Here is an 18338-nt window from a genome sequence, read left to right on the forward strand (position 1 = left end):
AGGAAGCAGAGGTTGCAGTGAGCCCAGATTGTGCCACAGCACTCCCCCCGGGGTAAAAAGGGGAAATTCTCTCAAAAAAAAAAAAAAAAAAAAAAAAAGAGTGGACTATTAATGTGTTCTTGGGTCAGACAAATATGAAATTAGGAAGGGAGTGAGTCACTTTTGGCGTATGTCTGATAAAATCTAATTTTGTCCTTTCCAACTCTGTTGATTTAATTTAATTGCTGAGTGTACAGGGTTGTTCTCTTCCTGGTCCACTTCTTTATCCTTCTGGCTAGTTGCTGTTGCTGTAGGGTGGCTGTGCTGGGTTGAATAGTGTCCGCCAAAAATTTATGTCCATCTGGAATCTGTGAATACGATCTTATTTGGAAATAGGGTGTTTGTAGACACAATGGAATTAAGACAAGGTCATTCTTGATTAGAATGGGCTCTAATTCAATGGCTGGTGCCCTTATAAGGAGAGGGAAATTTGAACACATGTGTAAGGGAAAACTCCCTTACAGGGATCAGAGTGATGTGTCTACAAGCCAAGGAATGTCAAGGATTCCAGTAATTTTAAGAAACTGGGAGAGAGGCATTTAACAGATTTTTCCTCAAGCCCTCCAGGAGAAACTAACTTTGGCAACACCTTGAGGCACTTCTTACCTCCATAACAGTGAGATAACACATTTCTGTTGCTTTAAGCCACCTAGTCTGTGTAATGCATGATGGCAGCCTGAAGAAAATAACAGTGACTTAATGGATATTCATGATCTCTATAGCATCTAGGTGTCGAGTTTGTTAAGAAGATTAAGGTAATATTTCTGAAATCATTCCTTTATTTTGCACACACATAGCTGCTATTCACTGTACTTTCTCTAACTACAAGTCCATGCTGCCATGCAATGAAATGTGACAAATTCACTTCTTGCTTAGAAGGCTGAACTGGAAATTCATGAATGTGGTACATATTTAAACTTTCATAGAAGGCTCTAATCAACAAAGCAAAGCTTCTACAGCTAGAATGTAGATGTGTATGTTTGTCACCCTTGGGCCTGTCAGCTCCTTCCAGAAAGGAAGTTTTCTTTTCCAAACTTCAGAGATGCTGCAGATCAAGAATTTGCGCAGGTGCATCTGATTAGAAACTCCCTTCATCCAGTGTGAAAACGTTGGACTGAAAGCAGCATAATATAAAAAGAGGTTGTTCTCTGTCAGGGAGAAGTCAGCTCTAAAAACAAAAATAAAAAAAGCAAGGTATGTGAAAAATTCTTTGTTAGTTTTTATGGGCTGAGTGGTGTCCCTTCCAAAACCTAAAATCCTTAAATTGAAGGCCTAACCTCCAGTACCTCAGGGAGTGTTCGTATTTAAAGATAGGGGCCATTAAAGAGGTGGTTTAGGTTAAATGGAGTTGTTAGGGTGGGACTTCATCCAGTGTGACTGGTGTCCTAACAAAAGAAATGAGGACACAGATCCACACTAAGGAATGCCAGTGAGAAGGACGCCATCTGTGAGCCAAGGAGAGAGTCCTCAGAAGACACCAATCCTACTGACACATTGATCTTGAACTTTCAGTCTTCAGAATTGTGAGAAAACATATTTCTGCTGTTGTTTAAACCACCTAGTCTATGGTATCTTGCTGTAGCAGCCCTAGCAGGCTAATACAGTAGTCCTATGCAGCTTATCTGCCGGATCAAGATACTGTTTTAAGCTTCAGCCCCCTGCATGCATCTGCATATAAGCTGTGTATTTGTCCGTATCAATATGCGTAGATGGATGTCTAAATGGGTACTGTTCTAACTGTTCACATTGTTTACCTCTTTGTGGTGGGATTATGAGGTTTTAAAATTCTTTGTATTTTTCTGTTGTGTTTGAATTTTAAAAATGATTTGTATGTCTTATTTGTGGAAAGACCAAAAAAATCGACTTTTAAAAGAAAAAAAAAAAAAAGGACCTCTCTTCAATAGTAATTTATTCTGGCTTCAGTGGCCCCTTTTCTCCTCTGGGACAGATCTGAAATATTAAACAAGCAGAAAACCTCCAGCCCAGAAGAGCAGATACTAAACCAACTCCAGTATGACCCAACATTTCTTGCTGCCTGGGCATTTTTAGAAAAAGCCTTATTTGTTTTGTGGTATTAGTTATCAAAGTGCTTTTTATCAAGAAATCTGCTTTTGTCCTATTTTTTTACATAGATAATATAAAAAACCTCAGAAACTCTCCTTTTAAACTCAGAATGCACAAATAAGACTAGAACTCCATGTAAATGAACTCCTTGCTGGTGTATAAAATTAATGAAAAGTGCTGCATTCAAGGATAGAGATCAATCATAAGTCTTATTTCCACAAGAAAAAGTTTGGCCTTTTAAAAGCAACACTTCGGGGTTTGGGCCCAGTGGCTCACATCTGTAATCCCAGAACTTTGGGAGGCTGAGGTGGGTGGATCACGAGGTCAGGAGATCAAGACCATCCTGGCCAACACGGTGAAACCCGGTCGGTACTAAAAATACAAAATTAGCCGGGCGTGGTGGCACATGCCTGTAATCCCAGCTGCTCAGGAGGCTGAGGCAGGAGAATCACTTGAACCCGAGAGGAGGAGGTTGTGGTGAGCAGAGATCGCGCCATTGCACTCCAGCCTGGGCAACAAGAGCGAAACTCTATTTAAAAATAATAATAACAATAAAATTAAAAATAAAAAATAAATAAAAGCAACACTCGAGTTGATTAAATCTGTTATTATTAACTAGATTTTTTCTTCTGCAATGAAAAAAAATGATTAAAGTCTTTGAGAGCTGTGAGAAAGACTGAAGATTATTTGACTCAGACTTTCCTCCATGCAAAACATCCCCCCCACCCTAACTCAACTCTGTAGGAGGGGAAACAGAACAAGAATGATGAGGTGACACCTCCACTGTGACATAGCACCTCAGCCACAAACAACTGCAGCCAAGGCTTGGTGCAGTAGGAAACATCACCAAGCAGAATTCCAAACGCCTCAGTTTAATAGTGAGGTGGTCCCATTACAGGGAGATTCTCAACCTTGGCTGCACATTCAAATCACTTGGGGGAGAGTTTTAAAAGTACAGGCTCCTGGGCTACTATGTTGGAGACACGGTGAAACGGTCTGGCGAGGGGCCTGGGCATCAGCATTTTTAAATCTCCTTGTAGGTGATTCTTGTGCATCACCAGGGTCAAGTGCCTCCTGATGAGCCACTCATCTACTCTGCTCTGCAACAGACAGCCCCAAACCCACCCACAAACACATGCTGACACTGATGTGGTTGCAGCAGTTGTGAAAGAGCTAAAACACATGCTGACCCTCTGATGTGGTTGCAGCAGTTGTGAAAGGGCTAAGTGCCTCTCGCGTACTTTCTGTATATGAGTAAAGGAAAGGGTGTTACCTGTAGGGGTCTTTCACCTGTCACCCTCGGAAGAAGCTGATGAGAAAGGCGCACAGGGCCTGGAAGGGTTTCCAACAGTGTTCCCAGGGCTGCTTCTTTGCTTCCTCATTCCCTCCGGGCCTGGGTGCAGGCTGGGTAGCTTTGGCTGTGAGTTGGGTGGTGGGTTTGGCTTTTCCAAGCTCTTCCATCGAGTCCTTTCCCAGCTGTCTTGCTTCTGTGGGTTTCACTGAGGCCTTGGGACTCAGAGATGGTGTCCCAGCCTCGGGGTGCTGGTTGGGCACTGGGCTGCCCTTGAGGCTGGAAGTCACCTGCTGCATGTGGGCCTGGGGCCCAGCCTTCCTGCACACGGATGGCCTCAGCACCGGGGCCCCCTGGCATGCATGGTGAAGGCGCCTCAGCTCCTGCAGGGCTTGGTTCCAATAAGGTTTGGGGTCAGTAGCGAAAGCCTGGCACACGCTGGGCTGCCCCCTGTACTCACACCAGTACGTCTGATCTGTGTTGTGGCAGTCTATGCGAAGCCAGACTTCCCTGGCACCTTGCCCCAAGCTGCTGGGGCGCATAATGCAGGAATCTCTCCCTCCAGTTTGGAAATGGAATTCCTCCCCAGTGATTCCTTGCTTTTGCCTTGGGGCCTCACCCAAAGTCCCCAGGCAGGACAAGGTCACCAGCAGGAGGCATGGGATGAACTTCATGGCGATGCTCTAATTAACCCGCCTGCAACACTGCACCAGGAGAGAGAATCCAAGTGGGACGAGTCACCTTTTAAAGGGTGCTGCACAAAAGACTCTTTCTCTGCAAGGGTGGGAGGGTGTTTTGCAGCAAATGCGAAACATGACCACACCTTGGACACACAACACTTGGCAAGGCAGAGCAACCACCAGGGGCTGCCTACCACGAGCAAAGGGAATGGTTTTCCTGAGTGCATCAGAGAGCTCTGCCCCAGCTCTGTCACACACAAAGCACTACACACAGCTTTGGGGTTGAGGGTTTTACAGTTTTGCAACCATGGGGCGCTTGCTCTAAAATTGGCCCTTGTATGGGAACAGCCTTCTTTGTCAACATTTGGTGTATGCCAAGGTGTGGCAATGGAGTTCTGGAAAGAGAGGTTTGCAGTTCGGAGTCTGGGCTGCCTCGAGGCTCCCTCCCGCTCCCCATCTTGGGGAACCATGGGTTTAGTTAATCCAAAGGATGCCAGAGTTTTGTGAGCCTAGGTCTTATAAGATGGTCTAGCAAATGCAAAAAATAATCTGTGAGGTTTAAAAAAAATGAATTGTATGAGGGTGTGTGTGCTAAAGGAATACAGAAACACTTCCCCTCCCACCCACTGAGCTGAGACCAGGAAGACATGCAAATGTATGTTCACACTGGGATTCAGTCTATTTTAGACCATGAATTCTATTTCAAATTCAATTGAAATAACAGTTTTAATTATAGCACAGAAAAATATGATTTTAAATATTATCATTATTGTGCTAAAATAGGAAAAAAAGCAAAATAAATTGAAAATAACTTCTGGTTCTGTGTCAAGAATCATATTTGCTATGGTCCTAAGTGTCTTTTGGTGACCCTTCCAGAGGGCACAGTGGAGTGGATGAAAGGTGGCAATTTGTTGTTAGGGATAGGATTGACAGACACTGGGGGACTAGTTTGAATGTGAGGGATTTATCTTGGCGATCCCACCTTCAAGACAAATCAGTCAACTTGTCAGGTTAAGAAGGGATAAAGGACAATGTGTGTGTGTGTGTGTGCGCGCGTGTGTGTGTTCGGGATGGGGCCTCACTGTCACTCTGTCACCTAGTCTGAGTTGCAATGATGTGATCATAGCTCACTGTAGCCTCCAACTCCTCGGCTCAATCACACCTCTTGCCTCAGCCTCTAAAGTAACTGGGACTACAGGCATGAGCTACCACATCCAGCTAATTCTTAAATTTTTAGTTTTTAGGGACAGAGTCTCATTATATTGTCTAGGCTGATCTCAAATTCCTGGTCTCAAGCAATCCTCCTGCTTCCTTGTCTTCTGGAGTCGCTGGAATTACAGATATGAACCAGCTAAGGGTAGGTTGTTTTTTGTTTTTTTTTTCCCTGGAGACAATCTCACTTTGCCACCAAGGCTAGAGTCTAGCTCACTGCAACCTCCGCCTCACAGGTTCAAGTGATTCTCCTGCCTCAGCCACTTGAGTAGCTGAGATTACAGGCACTCACCACCATACCCAGCTAATTTTTGTATTTTTAATAGAGATGGGGTTTCTCCATGTTGACCAGGCTGGTCTTGAACTCCTGACCTCAAGTGCTGAGTTAGCCTTGAGGACTTAGCCTTCCAAAGTGCTTGGATTACAGGCATGAGCTACCGGCCTGGCCAAGGGCAGGTTCTTAAGGCAGGACCATGCTTCCCATAAAGGAGTGCTCCTGGAGGTCAGGTTTATGGACTGCTGAAATGTCAAGGGCAAGGAGGCAGCCATGAGAGACAGGCTGGAGAGGTGACTCAGGGTGGAGTCTGCAGCCCCAGCATCACTCCACAGGATCAATTCTGAGGCAGAGGTTTGGCTTTTGTGTGCTTCTGATTCAGAAGGCCCTGGAGTAAGCAGCACTGCAAGCCAGGCTCCAAGTCATGGCCAGAGGAAGGCGGGTGTTCAGCTGCAACCTGCTTTCCCCCACCCACCACAGTGTTTCAGGAAACAGCTCGCTAGACCCATCCAGCCGCCCTGAGTTCACGGCCAGCCCTTTTCAACGCCCTAGTGAGGTTGAGTTAACCCTGCAACGGGAACATACCATAAGAGTGCTAATCACGCTCTTCCACCTTTCGCTTTTGGAACAAGCCAATCCTCAAGACCCTTGTACTAGTTGTGCCCACTGTCTGAACACGGCATACCTGGTTTTTTCCTGCCACCTTCACAGAAACCTTCCCTCACTATACAATGCAAAGGAGCTCTTCTGTTCCTCTATCACTTCATCCTGCTTCAACCCTCTTGAAGGCAGTGATTTCTTTCTCATTTGCTTGTCCATCTTAAATGTGGAGTGTCATGATCAGATCTGCACTGTAAGAAACTGCAGTGTTGAGGAGGGATTGGTGGTGGCACAGGCTGTGCACAGGGACGGTAGTGGGCAAGGTGGCTGCGTACAGGCTGAGTTGCTGTAACAAAAAGACCCTCTCTACTATGAACCAGTCTTCCAGGTTCATGCTCAGCAGTTCTTCAGATTTAACACATGGTTTGTTTGATTGCTGCCATTTCCAGTGGAATAAGTCAAGGATCTGCAGTTTTGTCTTAGTAGATACTTCACTTACTTACCACTGGCCAAAGCCTAGTTACTCACCACACTTGCTGTAAGGGAGTCTGGGAAATGTAGTGCCCAAAAGATAGCCGTATGTCTAGCCAAAACTCAGGGGGCTGGAAGCGTAAAAGAAAAAGGAAAATGCCTCACTAGCCAAGAGACATTATGAAAACTTTAAGAGGGTATTGTCAGTGAAGATGGAGAAGCAGCTTGGTGACCAAGGGTGGATGGAAGGGAGAGGGAAGGCTGACTTAGATTCCTCTGGCTCCAGTGATATGATGAAGGTGGAGCAATTCAAGAAAGGGAACATGGCTAGGAGAGCTGTGGGGGTGTGCAGGTCAGGACAGTGGTTTAAGGCAGGGGCCATAAACTGTGGCCCATGTGGCCTGCTTTTGTAATTTTTGGAGAACACAGCAGTGTCCATTCACCTACTTATTGCCTATGGCTACTTTTATGCTACAACAGAGTTAAGGAGACATAGGCCACATGGCCCAGAAAACAAAACATATTCACCATCTGACCCCTTACAGAGAAAGGTTGCCAACCTCTGGTTTAAGGTGCATCTGGGTGGAGACATGTCATGAATACAGGGGTGGCTGGAGCTCTACTGTGACGAGAGAACCAAAGGGAGCAGGTGAAGCAATAAGCAAATGAAATCGCCCAAGGAAAGAGTAAGGGGTGGGCCAAGAGAGAACCTGTGAATGCCACCTAAATTTAAGGATTGGAGAGATGAGCATTGGAAGGAGACCGAGAAATAGACGGCCATGCTCCAGGAGGACACTGGAGAGAGATGCTTTGGGAGCCTAAAGGGAGATCTTTGTAAAGGGCTGTGTTCACAAAGGTGAAGTCCTCAATAACCCTGAAAGGAGCTCTTCAGGAGTGGTGGAGACAGAAGCCAGGTCACAGGAGCTGAATAACCAATGGAGGTGAGAAAGTGGATATAGAGATGTGTAGAGAATTCTTTTACAGAAGTTATTTGTGAAAAGAGAGGGAAAAAAGAAAACATGTTGTTCTACCAGGCTGAGTGTGCAGTGGGGTTGAGGAAAGACTGATTTTTTTTTTCTTTTTTTTTTTTTTTTTGTTGAGACAGTCTTGCTCTGTTGCCAGGATGGAGTGCAGTGTCACGATGATGGCTCATCGCAACCTCTGCCTCCCAGGTTCAAGAGATTCTCCTGCCTCAGCCTCCTGAGTAGCTTAGACTACAGTTGCATGCCACCACATCCAGCTAATTTTTGTGTTTTTAGTAGAGACAGGGTTTCATCATGTTGGCCAGGATGGTCTCGATCTTCTGACCTCATGATTCACCCTCCTCGGCCTTCCAAAGTGCTGGGATTACAGGAGTGAGCTGCTGTGCCCGGTCAGGCTGATTTTTTTTTAGGAAAGATAAGAACTTTAGGACCATATCCTTCCACTGTGTGTTTGGTGATTTGAGATACTGAAAAATAAATAGGTAAAAGTTGCAAGAGTGACACTACTAACTTGGCTTGAATAACTTGAATTATTTAAATGGGTGATGGAAAAATCAGGTTTTCAAAAAATGGGAAGAGATAATTTCCTCCAAAAGAATTATACACTATATAGTCTTGTTTAAATTGCAAGCTTCTTGTGTGTAGTTTTTAAAAAATTCATTTTTACTGATGTATGTTTAGGAGTGTTGTATTTGACCTGAGCGTAGAAAGTTATCACAAGACAAAAGTATGCCAGGTTGCAGGGTCATTTATTATGCCGGCGACCACAGAGGACTCACGTCTCTCCAACCTGTGGTGGCAACAGGAGGGTGCCACGATTTTTTATACCCGAAAAACCACCTTGGGAGTAGGGGTGAGGGGCAGGGATGGGGATGAAAAGGCTTCAGACATTCCGAGGGCCAGGGGATTCTGTAAATTACCTCCTGGGCAGAGATGAGGGTGGGGGTCCCCGGACATTCCAAGGGATGGGGACTTTTGTCATTCCGTTTGTTACTTAAGTGGTTTACAGAAGTCAAGATAAACATTTGTTTACACATTATCTGGTTAAGGTGGAAATCACAGACCTTAGTTACTTATTACAAGTCGCAGGAGCCAAGATGGCATGGGTTAGGACTGCTTGCCTGTCACATTAGGGCCACAGAGAGCAGTTACTGATAAGAAAAGGTAAGCAGCTTTACATAGTTTTGAAGAACAAACTGGCAGTTCTATTTACAGAGGCCAAGGACAGTAGTTATTGTGAGGAGAATGGGGCAGCCATTTCAACTTATCTAAAAACAGTTTTGCATTTTATAAAATAGTTTTGCTCTGGTTCTGGCTCTAGGCCAGCACAATATCACAGGAGTACATCAGGCAAAGTAGAGTTTGCCTAGAGTTGGTATTCAATTGTGTATATTGTGATCTGGACAGTTCCCTAAGAAATGATGACTTTAGATCTGAGAAAGGGAGGATCTGAAAAAAAAAAAAAAAATAGCCCGCTTTGACCATGACCTTGAATTACTTCTGTATAATGGGCCCTTTAACAATAAGAAAATAATGGAATGCATCACAAATAACATGTGCCCAAATTTCAGCATCTAAGTTGTGAGTCTCTGGATCTATTCAACGAGGCAACATACAGATCATGTTTTCCAAGATCGTTTTTATTGAAATAAATCAGAACTGCAATCTGCACATGAGAAGACGTGGGGGAAAGCCTACATCCGGAATTTCATTATGCCAATGTTAAATTTTGTCCGACCGGTTTTTACTGTTGATTTTTGATAATGACAGATCCAACATGAAAATCCTAAAGCAAATGGATATTTACCTTGTGCTTTCATGTATATTTAGGGACCAAACACAAAGGATTCATCCATGCTGGACACCAGATCTAAGAATTGTGACAGGATCTTCTCATATGTCATTTTAGAACCCTTGCCACTAATCAGGTGATATTCATGGTAGCTGCATTGCATTTAATGTTTACCCTAATGCAACAGAAGACTCTGTTAAAGTATACACTGTAATTGGCATCTGTTAAAACAACTCCACTTTTGAACAAACAGCATTTCTTTCTCTCAAGATCTCTCTTTCTATTCTGAATTTGCCAGATGGAGTTACACAGGTTTACCTGTGATTGCTTTTGCATGCCATTTCCAAATGGAACACAATCAACCTTTGATAAATAATAGAAGGAAATCTCTGAACAAAGAATATGCTGTAGATTTCACACACTTTTAGTGAAAATGGATTATTTTCAACAGCACCAAGAAGTCAACGGTGACTTATTTAGCTCATTTAGAAGAAAATCCTATAATACTCATTTGTTTAAAAAACTCTGTGGTAACAAAAGGTATATACACCATTTACTGCACACAAAATGCATCTTTCCTGTAAACCGGTGTGTATTTAGCACACTCCACACATGGCAGTATGTTAGAACTGAGCCATCACATTTGAACAGCGTTTTGACAGAGATGCATCCAATGGGAACAAACACCCCATATGTTGTAGTGTCTAAATAGAAACTTGGTGTAAAAAAGTAAAAAACAAAAATAGGGTGGGAGGGAGTCATCCTTGGAGAGTGATGGACTGTGGACTGTAAGTGTGATTGTGTTCATTCTTAAAGCACTACCCAGAGACCAATGGCACCATTTTCTTGGTGCCTGCCTGAGTCACTACGTCACCACTGGCGCTCCTCCTGGATGTGGAAAGTCCTCGTAGGCCCAGAAACTACCAAAAATCGGTGATCCTCCCCACTTTGAGTATCCTGATGCTGAAATGAAAGTTAAACAAAATTTTAGAAATTGTTTTTGAATTAATAAAAAGAAAACCAGGAATGCATAATCCTAAAATTTTCCCCACCAGGAGCCTAAGAACTAAAGAAAATATAAATTCTTTCAAGAGGCACAGAAATATGTTTGTTGTAAAACAATTTGTTAAAATATAGAAATATAGAAAAAAATTTGTGATTTTTGTTTGTTTGGTTTTTGATTTTGTTTGTTTTTTCAGATGGAGTCTCGCTGTGTCACCCAGGCTGGAGTGCAGTGGCACAATCTCAGCTCACTGTAACTCCGCCTCTTGGGTTCAAGTGATTCTCCTTCCTCAGCCTTCCAAGTAGCTGGGATTATAGATGCATGCCACCACACCCCACTAATTTTTGTATTTTTTAGTAGAGATGGGTTTTTGCCATGTTGGCCAGGCTGGTCTCGAACCCCCAACCTCAAGTGATCCTCCCACCTCGGCTTACCAAAGTGCTGGAATTTCAGGCATAAGTCACCATGCCTGACCAGAAGAAAAACTTTTTTTAAAGTCTATAATACTCAAGGTACATGACTGGTACACAGATTTCAAGATGTTTGTTGGTTTGTTTTTTAAGAGATAGGGTCTTACTACGTTGTCCAAGCTGGAGTGCATAAGTGTGTTGGCAATTCACAGGTATAGTCATGGTTCATTGCATCCTTGAACTCCTGGGCTCAAGCAATCCTCCTACCACAGCCTCCCACCTCAGTAGCTGGGACTACAGGCAGACACCAGCATGCCTGGCTTACTTTTTTATTCTAAAAAATCCTTTTTTTTTTTTTTTTTTTTTTGAGACGGAGGCTTGCTATATTGCCCAGGCTGGAATGCAGTGGTGCGATCCTGGCTCACTGCAACCTCTGCCGCCCAGGTTCAAGCAATTCTCCTGCCTCAGCCTCCTGAGTAGCTGGGATTACAGGTGCCCGCCTCCACAACCAGTTAACTTTTTTTGGTAGAGGCAAGGTTTTACCATGTTGGCCAGGCTGGTTTCAAACTCCTGACTTCAGGTGATCTGCCTGTCTTGGACTCCCAAAGTGCTGGGATTACAGGCATGAGCCACCACGCCAGGCCTTATGTTTTTACTCTTAAAAAAAACTTATTTTTACACTATGCACACACATACTCATTGTGTGTGTGTGTGTGTACATATATAAATACACACACATTTATATAGCAATGTATGTATATACAGAGAGAGTGATTGTATAGTATATATACACACAGTCGTCCCTCAGGATCCAGTGGGATTAGTTCCAGGACGCCCACGCACATCCTCCTACATACTGCATATCATCTCCAGATTACTCACAATACCGAATATAATGTAGGTGCCATGTCAGTAGTTGCTATGCTATATTGTTTTTCTAATTTTTATTTTTGTACTATTATTTAAAATTTTTTTTTAGAATATTTTTGATCCATAGTTGGTTGAATCTGTGGATATAGAACCTGCAGGTACAGAGGGTAGATTGGATATATAAAATCATCATGTCCAATATACTGATCCAGATTTCTCACTTAATGTATTAGGAATAGCTATGCCTTGATGTTCTAAAAACTAAAAACTATAGTCCTATAGATTCTCTTCAGTGGAAGCATGAAACTTACCTCAAGCAATTTCAACATCAGCTATCAATGTTGTGCTGGGCTAAAAAACAAAAAAATAAAGAAATATAATACCTCCAGTAAAGCTGTGGGTGGTTTCATCACCTTTGTGCTAAGGAGGCATGTGACTAAAGGTACAGATGAATGTAAACCACGCCCCTTAAAGTTTATCAGGAAGAATGTGTCAAACAAAACATTGGTTACTCTAGCTTCTGTTTGCATTGTCTTTAAAAAGAGGATAAAAGATAAAGAGGATAAACAGTCTATGAAAAGTGGAATTGTGAATATTCGCAATCTAAGGTTAAAAGTGTTAAGAGTCACTAAGAATACGTGTTGAAGACATTAGACCAGCAGCAACGCAGCAGTGCACGCTAGTCTACCACAAGAGCCTTTCTAAAGTCTGCTTCTAGGACAGAAGACAGAAGCAAATGGAAGTTCTGCAGGGACCTTATTATAACTACAAATTCCCGGGTGTGAGACCAGACAATACACATGTCCTCAAAGTGGCTCTCTGGGTGAACCGTCAACAGAAGCCCTAGTGTCATCTAAAGTGACTCTGTGATAATGGCCTTGACAACCAAAAAGTTATACTCTAGGGGGTGACTAGTGAGCTCCACCTGGAAGGTCTGCAGTTTCAACTCTTTCACCACCCTCCCCAAATGTGACTTTGGGAGGATCACAACCCCTCTGAACCAGCAGGATCCACCCCATCCCACTGCAGTGCTGCGTCAGACACATGAGGCTGGGGGAGGATGTGCACAGAGGACATCAGGGCACCTGCCAGGTAAGACATTCCTTGTAAAGTGTTTCACTTTAGAAACTGCACACGCTTGGTTCTGTGTGCCCCTCCTTTAACTAGTCTTTATGCTTTCTGTAAAGAAACAAATTCTTTATTGAAAGGGCTCAAAGGGCCCCTGGAAAAGGATACAGGCAGGGGCTGGCTCGATCTCTTGCTACTGTCCACATCATCAGGACCTGGAGCTGAACATTATGAAGGACTGTAGGCTCTGGCGATCATTTCTAATAAACACCTACATTTGCCTTATTGAGCAGAGGGATACTGGACACACTAACAAGATCACTGGTTCTTCTCCTCCCGCCTAGCAGTGCCTCTCCAGACAGTATATCTGTCCTATTCTGGAAGAGAAGGAACTCTGGAGACCTCAGAAGCGGAAAATGAGCAAAACAAACCAATTTAAGCAGTGTCTTAGTCTGTTTTCTGCTACTATAGCAAGAATACAGGAGACTGGGTAACTTACAAAGATAAAAGTATGTTTTCCACAGCTCTGAAGGCCACGAAGTCCAAGAGCCTGGTGTTGGCATCTGGCGAGGGCTTTCATGCTGCATCACCCCATAGTGAAAGGGCAAATGAGCACAAGAGACAGACAGGGAATGGGGTAGAACTTCCCCTTTTTATCAAGAGCCCACTCCCATGATAATGGCATTAATCCATTTATGAAAGCAAAGTTCTTATGACCTAGTCACCTGTCCAAGGTCTCACCTGTTAAAATAGTCACAATGGCAATTAAATCTCAACATGAGTTTTGGAGGGGACAATGAAACTGTAGCAAGCAACTAAAACTAATCCTGGAAGCTCCTGATGTGAGAGGAGCAATGGGCCTTAGATGTGACCATAACTGGAGGACACATTTCTTCAGGCCATTAGGATTTGGGCTCTGAATGATAACTTCCTGGTGCCCAACACAATAAAGTAATAAAATAAAGAAGGTCAATACATGACATCCAAGACTCTCCTCTCCCCAGAGCAGACATTACACACTGATGATAGCACTTTTCAGTCAGTCTGGATTAAACCTGCAGATTTCAATTAACACAGGGCTCTGGGCAGCCTGACCAACAGAGAAAAGGTGGCCCAGGAGGTGGAATCTGTTTGCCACTGATGCATTGTCCCCTTCACAGAAAAAGGAAGGTCATGGTCCCTGAAGAACCTGAAACATAACACAAAGGAAGGGGCTCCAAGCACCCTCTACAAGACCTATGTAGCCAGAACCTACACAGCTGAGGGTCAGCTATTGTTTATGTAGAATTCCCTGGGATCCATCTGCTTCCTCCTCCAGGCTGCAGAAATGCAGCCTCCTACTTCTATCTAAGAACCTGGCTGTGCGCAGTGGCTCACACCTGTAATCCAGCACTTCGGGGTAGATCACTTGAGGTCAGGAATTGAAGACCAGCCTGGCCAACATGGCAAAACTCCATCTCTACTAATAACAAAAACTTAGCTGGGCGTGGTGGTATGTGCCTGTAATCCTGCCTACTCAGGAGGCTGAGGCACAAGAATTGCTTGAACCCGGGAGGCAGAGCTTGCAGTGAGCCGAGATCACACCACTGCATTCCAGCCTGGATGACAGAGTGAAACTGTGTCTCAAACAACAACAACAAATAAGAAAAAACAACAAAAGAAAGAATCTACAGCAGAACTAGCAAGAAGATCCAATGTTAGGGCAACATAGGTAACTGAGAACAGCTGTCCTCTGATCTTGAAATTTTCAGTCCATAAATACACCCTGAAGCATGCTACACCATGAAAAGGAAGGCCAGTACATTCTCCAGGCAACCACACTGTCTACTCTCACCAGAGCACAGCTGGCTAATCGACACTGAAATCAATCTTCAACTCTGTCACAACACAGCACTCTAGCCTTGCATCCTGGAAGTATTAGATGAGATAAAGTCAATTTGCCATTTCAGAACTTTAGGATTATTTTTTTTTTATTATCGCCATTTCTGCTATGTGCTGAATGTTTGTGCACTGCTAATATTCACACATTGAAATCATAATCAAAGTAACGCCAATAGGAAGTGGGGCCTTCTGGGAGGTCATTAGGTCACGAAGGCAAAGCCCTCATTAGTCTCTCATTAATGCCCTTAGAAAAGACACCCCACCAAGTGAGAATCTGGTAAGACGCTGCCACCTACGGGAAAGTGGTCCTTCACCGGACACCGCATCTGATGGCACCTTGAACTTGTATTCCCAGCCTCCGGAACTGTGAGAAATAAACTCTGTTGTCTATAAGCTCCCCAGTTTAAGGCATTTTGTTATAGCAGCTGGAATGCACTCAGATAACTTCCCTTCCCCTAAATGGAAAATTATAATGAAAGTTATGAAGTTTTTACAATGTTCAAAGTTTTAAGTTCGGGAAGCCACTTATCCTTCTGAAAGGACCAATTTTAATGACTTTCCAGTTCTGTTCATCTTCAAATCTGACCAAGGTGGAGCATCAACTGTTATTAGATAATATTGCTTGAGATAAGGATGTGCCTGACTGGTAAGCAGCTTCTGGTCTGGGAGGCTTTAAATATAAATACCTAGTGTGAAGCCAAAGCTGTGGGCTTCTCTGAATGTGGGCACTTTTAACTGGATGACTCCCATGTGGAGCGTGGGCCTTCTAAGGTGGATCTGCCACCCCATGCACCAACATGAGACTAACCCTTTTTTATCTGAGACATCACTGTGGGGAGCAGCGGGGCGGGGAGCACTGGGGGGCCAGTGCATGGGTGTGGGAAAAACCATGCCCACTGAAGAGGATAGCCCACTGCTGCCCTGCTGCCCTGCACACTATGGCTCTACCTCTTCTGAGCAGATAGGTCCCTGGCTGACGTGTGGGTCTGAATTCTTAGCAGAATCTCAGAAGAGAACTGACCTCTGGCAAGCAAAGCTCAGAGTTACCTGACATATAACAGATCCAAAACCACAGAAGCTCCTTAATTCTAGAGAATGTAAATTCATGAAGATTTTGCAGGAAGAGTTAAGGTTCTTTTTCTGGTTGGCTACAGTTAATTTATAGGAAAGAAGGAAGAAGAAAGGAAAGAAGGAAGGAAGGAAGGAGGGGAGGAAGGAAGAATGGAGGGAGGGAGGAAAAATGAAGGGAGGGAGGAAAAATGAAGGGAGGGAGGAAAAATGGAGGGAGGGAGGGAAAGAGAGGGAAGGTAGGAAGGAAGGAGGGGGGAAGGAAGGAAGGAAGGAGGGAGGGAAGGAAGGAAAGGAGGGAGAAAGAGAAGAAGGGAGAGAGGAAGGAAGGGAGAACTTTGAAAACTGTAACTATTCAGTTTATTTGGTGCGGGGAAATTCTAAATGCAAGGTATGCATGCATTTAATCTGTAGCCATACACAGCAATTTAAGATGACACCAAATTTCAGTTGCTGAACAATTCCATTGTTTAGAAATCAGTTGAACATTTAAACTCATGGCATCATGGAAAGCTATGTAGAGCATGAGTGGAGACTAGCATTGATGAAGTATCATACAGAGAGAAGTGAAGGCATCAATAGCATGCAGAAAATTCAGTGTTGATCTATAGGAGATGAGACAGCTTATCACAAGATAGGCATGCACTTCCAGACTTTGCTTTACCTTGTCATAACAGGATTGTGAATACCATATAAATGATCTTTATGATAACCATTATTACCATTTTCCATACTGTAACAAAATAAATACACCAAAAACACCATGTTATCTCTAAGATGAAGCATTTACACCATGGATTACAAAGACAATGTAATGGTCATGAAAAGTAACAATTTGTTAAATCAAAAAAAAAAAAAAAAAAAAGACAAATGAGTGATTTACATTTTGCTCCTTTTAAACTTCGAAGACCAAATGGCTACTTTATAGATTAATAAACTTAGCATACAAAATTTTCATTAATTCATCAAGTATTTCTCGAGAACCTTCTATGTGCCAGCCCTCTTTTTAAGAGGTGTTGTAATTTATTTTTGTCCGGACAGATCTGTTGTTTCTATGTAATTTTAAGACGTTAATAAGTTAATCTTTAAAGTCCATTACATAATAATATAGACCTCCCCCATCCCACCTAGCAATATAGTTTTTTTAAAAAAAAAAGTCTTACTTTTTCATGGGTATGGTTTCAACACTATAAAATACAAAAAAAGGAGATGAAATTAATTTTTTAAATTATTATTAAAGCTCAGCAACTACATCCCCCACATATTTACTTTAACACAGATACTGACAGTGCAAATTCAGGAGAGACCCATGTTGAAAGATGAGTGAAGTGAAAAATGAGGCATACAAATTCACCAGACACAGAACGAGGGGCAGACTACCCAGCCAAAATGGAAAGAGTAAAAACAGTTATCATAAAGTGAAATGCCAGGTCCCCGAGAGAGAGGAACTGCAAACAAGAAATAAAAAGGCTGGTTAGGGAAGCTGAGAGGATAAAGCCAGAGAAAAAAAGCACTTAAACCGAGTACAGAAAAATCAGTACCAAGAAAAAAAAATCCACCTGAACAGAAATGACCTAACAACTTAAAAAAAAGGAAAGAAATCAAGTTTAACCTCATCAGAGCTCATCTTTAGCAACTCTTTGAAGACACTACCACCTAAAAAATGACCCCCATGTCCGTGGAAGCCTGCATACTTACTCATCGTACACATCCTCCGAATCCATTCTACGATAGTACTTCGCCAGTTTTACCGCAAAAATTAGAGCCGGAAGTAAAAATACAGTAGCTTTTCCTATGCCAAACCAAAACAAATTCTAGGAAAAAAAAATTAGGAGAATTAAATGTTTGAAGATGAGAAATGGAAAAAACAGTTGTTTGGGGAATTTTCTTTGGGATTTTAAAAAATGAATTGTCATTTATTCTTTAAAAGCATTTGAGAATGTTGTGTGAACCAGGCACTTTGTGAAGTACTACTCACATTGTTAGGATTCATTTCATATTTCTAAAAACCTTGAGTAGATCCTATTATTATGCTTATTTTATAAAGGAGGAGCAGAAGCAGCAAGTGGTAAAGCCAGGATGTGAATCTAGTCCACTTCAACCTAACTTCTAACCACCCCAGATGAACTTTCTTTGTTTCCCGACTGTCCAGGACTCAGAGCGTGGATGGCCAGCAGGTTTGAGTTTCAAACCCTCTTATGAGTTGTTTGTTACTAAGATGACAATTAACCTTTCTGGCTTTGCTCTGCATCTGAGCAGTTGGGATGCCTGCATCTTCATTCCATAACATTATTGTGTCAAGAAGTGAGAAGGAATGTATACTGCATAGGGTCTCAATCAGTGTTCCACGTTTAATTTAACCAATCTTGAAGGTAGATAGAAGGTAGATGACCATCTTCTGTCTAAAGAGCAATGTTAAAGTATCCTTTTTTAAATAGCTGTCAACATTTGTAAGTCAGATTTCACATGTAAACCTGGATTTACATCTTTTCTTGAAAAATCTTTAGTTCCATCTCTTAACATTGAGCCCTTGTTCCCACAAAGCAATTGTCTGGAAGTGGTTCTTCCTTCAAGCAGACATTTGTCCTCAGTGGTGACACAGTCTACACCACTCACTTCTGCCAAGTGATAT

General features: G+C 42.9%; 2 protein-coding genes across 20 annotated transcripts in view; both read right to left on the reverse strand.

Moving 5' to 3' along the window:
• Positions 1-593: 593 nt before the first annotated feature.
• FGFBP2 (fibroblast growth factor binding protein 2) lies at positions 594-4764 on the reverse strand. Its single transcript, XM_032272965.1, has 2 exons — positions 3377-4764; positions 594-1207 (listed from the first exon to the last, which is right to left on the reverse strand). The coding sequence occupies exon 1, from the start codon at positions 4066-4068 to the stop codon at positions 3397-3399; it is 672 nt and encodes a 223-aa protein (XP_032128856.1). The 5' UTR covers positions 4069-4764; the 3' UTR covers positions 594-1207; positions 3377-3396.
• Positions 4765-9236: 4472 nt separating this feature from the next.
• PROM1 (prominin 1) overlaps positions 9237-18338 on the reverse strand; it is a 105217-nt gene continuing 96115 nt past the window's right edge. For 7 of the 19 annotated variants that reach the window (XM_032273030.1, XM_032272987.1, XM_032273024.1 and 4 more), the window contains 5 exons: positions 17405-17520; positions 16870-16893; positions 16371-16439; positions 12001-12040; positions 9237-10369 (listed from right to left, as the gene is read on the reverse strand). In XM_032273030.1, the coding sequence (XP_032128921.1) occupies positions 12025-12040; positions 16371-16439; positions 16870-16893; positions 17405-17520 (225 nt within the window). In that variant the 3' untranslated portion in view covers positions 9237-10369; positions 12001-12024. Of the gene's footprint in view, positions 10370-12000; positions 12041-16370; positions 16440-16869; positions 16894-16924; positions 17155-17404; positions 17521-18338 lie in introns of those variants that run through there. The other 12 variants (XM_032272979.1, XM_032272982.1, XM_032272976.1 and 9 more) reach the window with 5 other exon arrangements.

Source organism: Sapajus apella, unplaced genomic scaffold, assembly GCF_009761245.1.
Source record: "Sapajus apella isolate SASKATOON/1434 unplaced genomic scaffold, GSC_monkey_1.0 scaffold5, whole genome shotgun sequence".
Lineage (NCBI taxonomy): Eukaryota > Metazoa > Chordata > Mammalia > Primates > Cebidae > Sapajus > Sapajus apella.

Bases quoted from the DNA above. Each gene is read 5' to 3' on its own strand.
- FGFBP2 (XM_032272965.1), bottom strand. From the start codon at position 4,068: ATGAAGTTCATCCCATGCCTCCTGCTGGTGACCTTGTCCTGCCTGGGG.